Source organism: Nomascus leucogenys, chromosome 6, assembly GCF_006542625.1.
Source record: "Nomascus leucogenys isolate Asia chromosome 6, Asia_NLE_v1, whole genome shotgun sequence".
NCBI lineage: Eukaryota > Metazoa > Chordata > Mammalia > Primates > Hylobatidae > Nomascus > Nomascus leucogenys.
Window position 1 is genome coordinate 107,379,413 of NC_044386.1, and position 12,151 is coordinate 107,391,563.

At 38.6% G+C, this 12,151-nt stretch overlaps 1 protein-coding gene across 1 annotated transcript in view; it reads right to left on the minus strand.

Annotated features, from left to right (window-relative positions):
- Nucleotides 1-12,151, minus strand: part of LOC101177031 — a 15,977-nt gene continuing 3,826 nt past the window's right edge. Inside the window, exon 4 of the mRNA XM_030815131.1 lies at nucleotides 1-1,508. Coding sequence (XP_030670991.1) covers nucleotides 1,384-1,508 — 125 coding nt within the window. The 3' untranslated portion in view covers nucleotides 1-1,383. The remainder of the gene's footprint in view (nucleotides 1,509-12,151) is intronic.

Below are 12,151 nucleotides of genomic sequence, written 5' to 3' on the forward strand. Positions count from 1 at the left end.
GTTTATAGCAGCTTTATTCATAATCGTCAAAACTTGGAAGCAATCAAGATGTCCTTCAGTAGGTGAAAGGATAAATAAACTGTGGTAGATCCAGACAAGGGAATATTATTTTGCATCAAATAATCAGGTGCTAAGAAGTGAGATATCAAGCTATGAAAAGACACAGAGAAACTTTAAATGTGTTTTACTAAGTGAAAGAAGCCAATCTGGAAAGGCTGTAGCCTTTGTATGTAGCCTATTGTAAGATTCCAACCGTATGACATTCTAGAAAAAGCAAAAATAGGAAGACAGCAAAAAGATCTGTGGTTGCCAGGAGTTAGGAAGGGAGGCGGGATGAATAGGTGGAGTACAGATTTTTAAGGCCAAGAAACTACTCTGTAGGGTACTATGATGGTGGATACATGTCATTATACATTTGTCCAAATCCATAAAATGTATAATATCAAGAGTGAACCCTAATGCTAACTATGGACTTTGGGTGATAATGTGTTCATGTAGGTTCATCAATGTAACAAATGTATCACTCTGGTGTAGGATGTTGACAATGGGGGAAGGCTGTGCATGTGTTGGAGTAGGGAGTGTAATGGAAACTCTACTTTCTGCTCAAGTTTGCTGTGAACCTAAAACTGTTCCAAGAAAAAAAAAAAGTCTATTTAAAAGGAAAAAAACAAATTTACTGTACATCTACTGCTAATTCTGAATTGTTGAATGGGGGTCCTGTCAGGATAGTCACAGCAGGAGTCATCATCTCATCTTCTAAGACAGTAATATAGGAAAAAAGAGGAAGCAGAAGGGACAGATCAAACTGTGTGTCCCTGTGTGCATATTTGACGTAAATTGCAAACCTCCAGTTCACCCCTTGGCCTCCTGCAGTCAAAAACTCATGAGGGTCACTGAGCCCCAGAGCCTGGAGCAACAAGACATTTTTTACAGAGAGGAAATGTTATTTTAGAATGAAATCCTAGCCAAGGCTGCTGGGGGCTGAAAAAACAAACCATAAAACCAAGGGTCCTCAGAGCACTTAACAAGATTTCCACCTGATGATAGGAAAACAATTTTATTGAGATTTCCCCCAGGAAATTGGTTTCTCCCAGTCAAGTTGAAAGGCTGAGATCATCTTAGTAATGATAGTGAGGACCAGAAGCAGTCTGTCTTCTTTTGACAGTGCTGCATCTCCTGTGCATATTAATTAACTCATCAATTACCTCCTCAGGGTAGGAGAAGCTGAGCCGCTCACAAGCGAGTCTCACAGGGCAGGTCTTCTTGTCCCAGGAATGTCAAGAGCTCGTCTTTATCTTCTCTAAAATGATTTGCTTCGGTGACTAACTGATGACTCCTACAAGCTGCTTTCAGTTGCTGCTGCTGGCATTTTCCTGTGAAAGGCTAGTCTGATGGACAGTATGGTAGACTGCCAAAACAGTGATTTATCTTCATGGTGAAACCAGGAACTTCTTGCTCCCCCTTCCTGGGCAAGTGGCCTTTATCTGCATGGTTTAGATTAGAACACACTGGGGAAATATGAAGGGGAAATTGAGTACCTTTTCTTTATCTATAACCTAATTTAAAATTAGTGTGAGCTGTAGTTGTAAATCTCAGATTGATCTGTTCTTAGCTCATTTTTTTTTGCCATTTCATTTTACGTGATAACAAAAGTATCATGCATTAAGAAGAATTTATAGTTTGCAAAGTGCTCTCTTGTGTATGAGTGTATTTGATTCTCACCAAAACCCTATCAAATAGAAAAAGAAGGGTCACCATTCCCCTTTGAGTAAGGAGAACCTACGCGACAGAGGTTAAAGCACTCCCCAGTATCAACATCAATTTCTGCTGTCAAACAAAACAAAGTTTGTATTCACTTTTTAGAATAAATTATTAAATATTTCAAAGATATATAAAATACAGAAAATATGAAAAGAGAGCCACATGTCTGCTTCTCAGTTTTAACAACTATTAATGTATTTGCTTCAGATGCTTTTTAGCAAAAGATAAAACAATACAAATACAGTTGTCAGTCCAGGTGCAGTAGTTCACATCTGTAATCCCAGCCCTTTGGAGGCTGAGGTGGGCGGATCACTCGAGGTCAGGAATTCGAGACCAGCCTGGCCAACATGAAGAAACACTATCTCTACTAAAAATACAAAAATTAGCCGGGTGTTGTGGTGCGTGCCTGTAATCCCAGCTACTCAGGAGGCTGAAGCAGGAGAATTGCTTGAATCTGGGAGGCGGAGGTTGCAGTGAGCTGAGATCGTGCCACTGCACTCCAGCCTGGGTGACGGAGTGAGACTCTATCTCAAAATAAATAAATAAATAAATGTAAAAAAATAAAATAAAACAATACAAATACAGTTGTCACTATCCCATTTCTTCCCTTCCCTGCCAGAGGTGACTACTTTCCTGTTGATCTATATGTTTGCCCTCCTGCCAGTACCACACAGTCTTGATTATTCTAGTTTTGCATTAAGTTTCGAAATTATGAAGTTTGAGTCCTTCAACTTTATTTTTCATTTTAGATAGCGTTTTGGCTACTCTGGGTCTCTTGCATTTCTGTATGAATTTTAGGACCAGCATGTCAATTTGTGCAACAATGAAACAAGAAGCAGCAGGAATTTTGATATCGTGTTGGGATTTAGGATTGTACCCACTCTATATGTCAGTCTAGGGAGTACTGTCATCTTAGCAATAAGTTTGCCAATACATGAAAATGGGATATGTTTCCATTTATTTAGATCTTTTGCTGAGACACTAACGACATCTAACAGGAAAAAAGAATTTATTTCAGCAATGCTTCGCGGTTTTCAATGTACAAGTCTTGCATGCACTGCTTTCATTAAATTTATTCCTAAGTATTTTATTCTTTTTGATGCTGTTACAAATGGAATTGTTTTCTCGACTTCACTTTCAGATTATCCATTGCTAGTGTATAGAACTAGAACTGATTTGTATATTTTATATGTCCTGCAAACTTGCTGAATTTATTAGCCCCAATAGTCTCTTTTGTGGATTCCTTGGTATTTTCTATATACAAAACCATGTCATCTGCAAACAGAGAAATTTTACTTCTTCCTTTCAAATCCTTTTATTTCTTTTCCTTGACTAACAACCCCAGATAGAACCTCCACTACAGTATTGAATTGAAGTGATGAGAATGTACATTCTCTTCTTGTTCCTGATCTAAGGGGAAACTTTTCCTTTCACCATTTGAAATATGTTGTTAGTTATGGATTTTTTGTAGATGCCTTTTATCAGGTTGAGGAAGTACCTTTCTATTCCTACATTGTTGAGGGTTTTTTTTTTTTTCTTTTTCTTTTCTTTCTTTTTTCTCGAGACAAGGTCTGACTCTGTCACCCAGGCTGGAGTGCAGTGGTGTAAGCATGGTTCATTGCAGCCTGGACCTCCTGGGCTCAAAAAATCCCCCTGCCTCAGCTTCCAGAGTTGCTGGAACCACAGGCATGTGCCACCACACATGGCTAATTTTTTAAATTTTTTATAGAGGCGGGATCTCGTCATATTGCCCAGGCTGGTCTTTTAACTCCTGGGCTCAAGCAATACTCCCACCTCACCCTCCCAAAGTGCTAGGATTACAGATGTGGGTCACCATTTCCTGCCTATTGAGTGTTTTTATCATGAAAAGGTGTTAGATTTTGTCAAAAGCTGTTTCTTGTCTGGATTGAGTTAATTATCTGGATTTTGTCATTTATTCTATTAATATGAAGTGTTATTTTGATTGATTTCTAGATTTTAAAACAACCTTTCATTCCTGGGATAAATCGCTTTTGATCATGGTGTATAATCCTTTTGATGTATTTATGGATTTAGTTTTCTAATATTTCAGTAAGGACTTTTGCATTTATATTCATAAAGGCTGTTGGTCTGTAGTCTTCTCCTCTTGTGATATCTTTGTCTGGTTTTGATATCAGGGTAATAATACTCAACTCAGAGAAAGAGTTTGGAAATGTTTCCTACTGTTTTATTTTTTGGAAGAGTTCATGAAAGATTAGTGTTAATTCTTTTTGAAATGTTTGGTACAATGCAACAGCGAAAACATCTGGCCCTGTGCATTTCTTTGTGGGAAGTTTTTTGATTACTGATTCAATCTCTTTACTTGTTATGATCTGTTCAGATTTTCTATTTCTTCTTGAGTCAGTTTCAGTAATTTTTCTGTTTCTAGGAATCTGCCAATTGTATGTAGGTTATCTGTCAGTGTTCGATTATTCATATTCATATTCTCCTATAATGTTATTTACTTTGTAGGATTGGTAGTAATGTTTCCTCTTTCACTCCTGATTCTTAAGTCATTTGAATCTTCTCTTTTTTTCTTGATCAATCTAACTAAAAGACTTAATTTCAGTGTCATTGATTTTCTCAATTATGCTATTGATTTTTGAACACGGATATTGTCAAAAAAACTTATTACCTTATAGCATTTATCTGTAGGTTTTCTTACATTTTCTAGTAAAAGCACATTATCTGAAATGACAACTTGATATCTTCATGGTCACATCTAGTAGCATGTTGATTACAGTCACATTCCTGACTTCAAAGAGAATGTTTCTCATATTCCAATGTTAAGTGTGATACTAACTGTGAATAGATATCCTTTATTAAGGAGAGGCAATTTCCTTTCATTCCAGATTGGCTAAAGGTTTTATCTTAAATCAATATTGAATCTTAGCAAATGCTTTCTAGATTTATTTAGTGCTTTTATTTTTTCTTTTAATCTATTAAAGTCAAGCTAATTTACATGAATATATTTCTTTTTACTTTTTCTTTTTCTTTTTTTTTTTTGATATGGAGTTTCGCTCTTGTTGACTAGACTGGAGTGCAATGGCATGATCTCGGCTCACCGCAACCTCTGCCTCCCGGGTTCAAGCAATTCTCCTGCCTAGGCCTCCCGAGTAGCCGGGATTACAGCTACCCAGGACCCAGTACCCGCCACCACGCCTGGCTAGTTTTTGTGTTTTTAGTAGAGATGGGGGTTTCTCCATGTTGGTCAGGCTGGTCTCGAACTCCTGACCTCAGGTGATCCACCTGCCTAGACCTCCCAAACTGCTGGGATTACAGGCGTGAGCCACCATGCCCGGCTGAATAGATTTCTAAATGTTAAAAATTCTTAGAATCCTAGGATAAGACTTATTTGCTTATTATGTGAATTTAGCTTACTAAAAATTTATTTAGGATTATTTACATTTGTGTTTATAAATAGATTGGCCTATACATTTCTTTCCAGTATTTGTTGTGGTTTATTGTTACTGTTTCTTTCTTTTTTCTTTTTCTTTTTTTTTTTTTTTTTTTTTTTGCGTTGTAACATAAAGATAATCTGTTCCTCAAAGTTATGGTAGAATTTGTGTATAAAACAATCTGAAACGACGATTTGTGTGTTTTAGGGCAGAGTGTGCTACACTTTTATTAAGATTTACCAATTTAATTGTTATAGGTCTATTAAGCTTTTGTATATCTGCCAGGTGCAGTGGCTCACGCCTATAATTCCAACACTTTGGGAAGTCGAGGCGGGCAGATTGCTTGAGCCCAGCAGTTCAAGACGAGCCTTGACAACATGGAGAAACCCCATCTCTACTAAAAATTAGCCTGGTGTGGTGGCCTGCACCTGCAGTCCCAGCTACTCGGGAGGCTAAGGTGGAAAGATTGCTTGAACCCGGGAGGCGGAGGTTGCAGTGAGCTGAGATAGTGCAACTCTTTCTTTCTTTCTGCCTTCCCTTCCCTTTCCCCTGCCCTGCCCTGCCCTGCCCTGCCCTGCCCTGCCCTGCCCTTCCTTTTTTCAGAGATTGGGTGGGGGAGTGGTTCTCACTATGTTCCCCAGGCTGGTCTTGAACTCCTGGCCTCAAGCAGTCCTCCCTTCTAGGCCTCCCAAAGTGCTGGGATTACAGGTGTGAGCCACTGTGCCTCTGGCCTTTGTTAGCTCTTTGTTTTCTATTTTGTTAATCTTTATTGCTAACATTATTATATCTTCTTTTCTACTTTCTTGGAGTTTATGTTTTCTTTTTAGAAATTAACTGAATGATTAGCTTTGTACTTACTTAAAGTCTTTCTTCTTTTCTAATATATACATTTAACACTACAGATTTATCTCAAAGTACTATTTTTGCTGTATTCTACAAGTTTGGGTAAATAGCGTTTTCATTGTTTTTTAGTTTGTACTATTTTTACATTTCCATTTTGAATTTTGTTTTATTCTGAAGTATTTAGAAAGGTGGGGTTTTATTTTGTCTGTTAGTTTTTCCTTAGTCATTTCTTTGTTTTATTTGTGGTTTGTATTTTAGCTTTCAAATATATGGGTTCCTTTGGTTATATTTTTAATTTAATTTTTATTTTTTTGTTTCCCACACAACACTGATGTACCTTTGCTTATATTTTCAGTCTGGAGTTCTGCTTTTAATATTGATTTCTGATTTTATCTAAATGATATTGATTCTTCAGTATTTTTTGAGATTTTCTTTATGAGGTAGTATTTAACAATTTTTACAAATATTCACGTGTGCCTGAAAAGGATATGCCTTCTTTATTTGTTGAGTGCAGATGCACACACATACACACACAAATAGAGGGATGGGGAATCAATTTACTGATTGTATAGTTAAAATTGTCTGTATTCATACAGACACTCAAAATATCTTAATGCTTCATCCATCAGTTTCTGATACAGGTGTACTAAAATATCTCAATATAATTAATTGTAGGTAGTTCTGGTTAGTTTTGGCTTATTTCTCTATACAAACTGCCTTTTTTTCTTTTTCTTTTTCTTTTCTTTTTTTTTTTTTTTTTTGGTAGAGATGGGTTCTCACTATGTTGCCCAGGCTGGTTTTGAATTCCTGGTCTCAAGCAATCCTCCCACCTCAACCTTCCAAAGTGTTGGAATTACAGGTACAAGGCATTGCACCGAGCCTTGTTTTTTACATTTTGATGCTGTGTCGTTCGATGTATTCAGGCTCAGAATCGTTATACCTTCCTGGCCAATTACTCACTTTATCATTAATATCATTATAACATGTTCCTATTTAACGCTTTTCACTTCAAATTCTACATTAGCTGTTATACAAGGTTGGTTTGGGGTAGTATTGTCTAGAATATTTTTTCTTTTTTTTTTTTTTTTTTTTTTTTGAGACGAAGTCTGGCTCTGTCGCCCAGGCTGGAGTGCAGTGGCGCAATCTCGGCTCACTGCAAGCTCCTCCTCCCAGGTTCACGCCATTCTCCTGCCTCAGCCTCTCCGAGTAGCTGGGACTACAGGCGCCCGCCACCATGCCTGGCTAATTTTTTGTATTTTTAGTAGAGACGGGGTTTCACCGTGGTCTCGATTTCCTGACCTCGTGATCTGCCCGCCTCGGCCTCCCAAAGTGCTGGGATTACAAGCGTGAGCCACCGCGCCCGGCCTAGAATATTTTTTCTTAACTCTTGACGTTCAAGGTCTGTGTCCATTTGATTATGTATATCTTTCACAACTGGGGTATAGCTGAATTTTTAAATGTCTAAAAATCTCTGTCTTTTGTACACTTAAATTTATTATGATTAGTAATATTAAAATTATTTCCGCCATTGCATTTATTGTTTTCTATTTACCTTGGGGTTTTTCTTCTTCTTTTCTTTTTCCTTTCCAACCTTCTACTTGACTAATCTCATTTTCTTCATTCTTTTTCTCTACTAATTTGGAAGTTAAACTCATAATTTTTATCATTTCAGCTGTTTTATTAGCATATTAACAGGTGCACCTGATTAGGCACAATATAAAGTTAATATTTGTAAAACATACTGGAATAAAACAAACAAAATTTAGAACTGAAGCTCTACAAGCTATTTTCAATGTGGTCTATACAATATTGGTTCACCAAAACGTACTGATATTTATTGTCTCATTTTTGACTCCATCTTCCAAATTAGACATTGGTATTATTGTATTTTATAGTCGGTGCTCTTTGGATTTATCAACATATTTTCCCATTTCTATTTTCACTGTTGCTCCTTTCATCTCATTATTTCCTTTTGAGTTCAATTTCATTGCTATCAAAGCCCATCCTTTTGTGTTTTACAATGAAAAAGAGTGTTGAACTTTCTATAGTTTTAGGTCGTTTAAAATAGTCTATATTTCAAATTCACTCTGAATAGTAGTTTAATTAGGTATGGAGTTCTGTGCTGACATTTCACAGCGGCATTTTGAAGATGTCATCTTGATCTTAATTTTAGTTAGTGAAAAACAGTAACAATTCATCTATTGTTTCTTATTAGGAAATATTAAATGAGATACTCGATATCTCATAAGACTGGAATCATACGGCATTTTTCTTTTTGTGACTGCCTTATTTCACTTAGCATAATGTCGACAATGTTCATTCTTATTTTTGCCTGTGTCAGAATTTCCTTCCTTTATAAGCTGAATAATATTTCATTATATATGCATACCACGTTTTGCTTATTCGTTCAGCCATCAGTAGACACTTGAGCTGCTGCCCTCTTTTTTCTTTCTTTCTTTCTTTCTTTCTTTCTTTCTTTCTTTCTTTCTTTCTTTCTTTCCCTCCCTCTCTTTCTTTCCTCCCTTCTTTCTATTTATTTATTTATTTATTTATATTTTGGCAGGGTCTCACTCTGTTGCCCAGGCTGGAGCACAGTGACATGATCTTGGCTCACTGCAACCTCTGCCTCCTAGATGCAAGTGATCCTCCCACCTCAGCCTCCTAAGTAGCTGGGACTACAGGCACATCCCACCATGCCCAGCTAATTTTTATATTTTTTTGGTAGAGGCAGGGTTTCTCCATGTTGCCCAGGCTGGTCTCAAACTCCTGGGCTCAAGCAATCTGCCTGCCTTGGCCTCCCAAAGTGCTGGGATTAGAGGTGTGAGCTGTCGTGCCTGGCCTCCATCTTTTGGCTATTGTGAATGGTGGTATATAAACATGGGTCTACAAACATATAATCACCTCCTTTTTAACTTTAAAAATCCCCTAGGCGGCCGGGCGCGGTGGCTCACACCTGTAATCCCGGTACTGTGGGAGGCCGAGGTGGGGGGATCACGAGGTCAGGAGACCAGGACCATCCTGGCTAACATGGTGAAACCCCATCTCTACTAAAAATACAAAAAATTAGCTGGGCATGGTGGCACGGGCCTGTAGTCCCAGCTACTCCGGAGGCTGAGGCAGGAGAATCACTTGAACCCTGGAGGCGGAGGTTGCAGCGAGCCGAGATCTCGCCACAGCACTCCAGCCTGGGCGACAGGGCAAGACTCCTCCATCTCACACACACACACAAATCCCCTAGGCTGGGTATAGTGGCTCACCACCTGAAATTCCAGCACTTTGGAAGGTTGAGGCAGGAGGGTCACTTGAGCTCAAGAGTTCAAGACCAGCCTAGACAACATAGGGAGACTGCCCCTTCCTCTCTGCAAAAAAATTTAAAATGAGCCAGGCATAGAGGCACATGCCTGTGGTCCCAGCTATGCTGGAGGCTGAGGTGGGAGGATAACTTGAGCCCTGGGGGTTGAAACTGCAGTGGGCAATGATTGTTCCACTGCATTCCAGCCTGGGTGACAGAGTGAGACCCTGTCTCAGGGAAAAAAAAAAAAAAAAAGAATCTCCTTATCAGGTGCCAAGCACAGTGGTATGTGCCTGTAATCACAGCTACTTGGGAGGCTCAGGCAGAAGGATCACTTGAGCCCAGGAGTTCTGGACTGTAGTACACTATGATCAAACCTGTGAATAGCCACTGCACTCCAGCCTGGGCAATGTAGCGAGACCCTCCCCCCATCCCACCCCAGAAAAAAAATCTCCTGATCACTTAGAAGGGGAATTCTCTACTTTCAATAGAAAATTTTAAGAGAGACTTTAAAATATCTCCTGATCACCTAATGTGCACAGTTTTTCACAGTTGGAGCAAATTATGAATTTATCATTTCTTAAGATGATTATATTATTTAAGAATAGCTTGGCCGGAGGCGGTGGCTCACGCCTGTAATCCCAGCACTTTGGGAGGCCAAGGCTGGCGGATCATGAGGTCAGGAGATCAAGACCATCCTGGCTAACACGGTGAAATCCCTTCTTTACTAAAAATACAAAAAAAATTAGCCGGGCGTGGTGATGGGCACCTGTAGTCCCAGCTATTCGGGAGGCTGAGGCAGGAGAATGGCATGAACCTGGGAGGCGGAGCTGGCAGTGAGCCGAGATCGCACCACTGCACTCCAGCCTGGGCGACAGGGCTAGACTCCATCTCAAAAAAAAAAAAAAAGAATAGCTCTGTGTCACTTTTAGAATTGCCCGGGTTGCTTTGGCCGTTAAAAGTATCCCAGGAACCAAGAACCAAAGATATTTATAATTCTCTATTATTGAATTTTAATTTCCTAGAGGTAAGTAGAGTCAAAATTCTAAAAGAACTTCTTTCTGAACTGGTGTCACTGTATATTCACTATTGCCAAAATTATGTTTTCTTTTTAAAGAACAGCCTTCTCTGGTCTTCAGATGTAACAAAATCCATCAGGTGCTTGGTTAGTCCTTGAAATTAAATTTTAAAGCTCTCTTGGTAATCTGGCAAAGGTTTAGAAATATTTGCTACACAATTGGGATGAAAGACAAGAGATCCAAAGTTTCTTAGAATGCCCGACATGTGTGGGAAGTGAGTGTGATGACTTCATTCACTACACTGTTCTCTAATTCCACATTTGAGGTGTGTGGTTGTTGGCACAAGACAGATGCCTCCTTAGCCATCCATAGCAAGCAAGTCTTTTAGCACCTGTAATCCAATCTCCTTTCCAGAAAATTTCATTCTAAAATGTCAACCCATCTAGAAACTCACTAATGTCTCCAAGATGCCTGACCCTCACAGAATCTTTTGACCTCTGGTCCATGGTTTGTCAATTCCAAGAAATGAATGCATGAGAATATTGACGAAACTGGCAGTATCCAGGTTTATCTTTATTTGGCTAATGGTGATGGCAGTAAGGTCAACTGAGCTGCCAATCTGTCCTCCAATTAAGTTATAATCCGAAGAAGAATTGTTATCCATGATTAAACTCCCACTGTCCTATGAAAAGGGAGTGTCTGGAAGTCAAATTCAAGATGGATCCACCACTTATCAGCTGTGTGGCTTCTGGCACAGCACCTACAGAATAAACAAACCTGGAGAAAATAACACCTATCTCACAGAGTTGTGATAATTAAATTTAAGTGGGGTTTTTGGTAGTAGTTGCTATAAAGTTATGTAAAACATTGTGTTGGAGAGCATTGAAAAATGTGAAGTACTATTAAAAACGTAAAAGAAATAGTATTATTGTTTTCATTATTATTTGAGGTGTGGAAGGAAGGGGCCAGAAAGTAGATACCAAGAACAGAAGCAAGCTTATTGAGGAGGAGGACAAGGGCAGCTGGACTGATGATGTATCTGAGTTGAGTAAAAACCAAATGCCACTTATCAGCTCTTTGCAGATAACGTCAAACTCTCTCGTGGTCACCTAATACCCCAGGCAAGATCTGCAGCAACCTGCACAGGTCTGAGACCCAGGCTCCACACCTGCTCTGATTATGCCCATCTGGAACAGTGCCAGATAAGGAATAAATGCCTAATAAATACCATCTACTCCCATATTTGTATCATACTATATTTTAATTATAGAAACTACCTAATCATGTTTCAGAAAATTTGGAAAACATGATAAAAAGAAAACATTTAAAAGCCACCTGTGATCTCTTTAACAGAAACTTTATCATACTTTGATGTACTTCTGTTCTATTTTTTCTATATGTATGCTTTCTAAAGCCCTTACTTTAATGATATCTGTAAAGACAGTTCTATGTTCTGCTAATTTCCTTCCTTAACATTATGAGTATTTTCTTGGCTCATGTTTCAGCATAAACATTAATTTTAGAGTTGGTAGAATATTCTATCCATTCAACAGATGATGTGCCAGTCTCCTATTGTTGGATATTATGTTGCTTCCATTTTAAAAAATATTAAACAATGTGACAACGGACACCTTTATGTATCTAGCATTTTCTGTATTGAATATTATTTTATTTATTTATTTGAGACAGAGTTTCCCTCTTGTTGCCCAGGCCGGAGTACAATGGCGCCATCTTGACTCACTGCAACCATTTACCAAATAATTTTGATGACTCATATGAGGGAGACAGTGGGTCTTTCCAGCAGAAGGAGCACTGGGAAC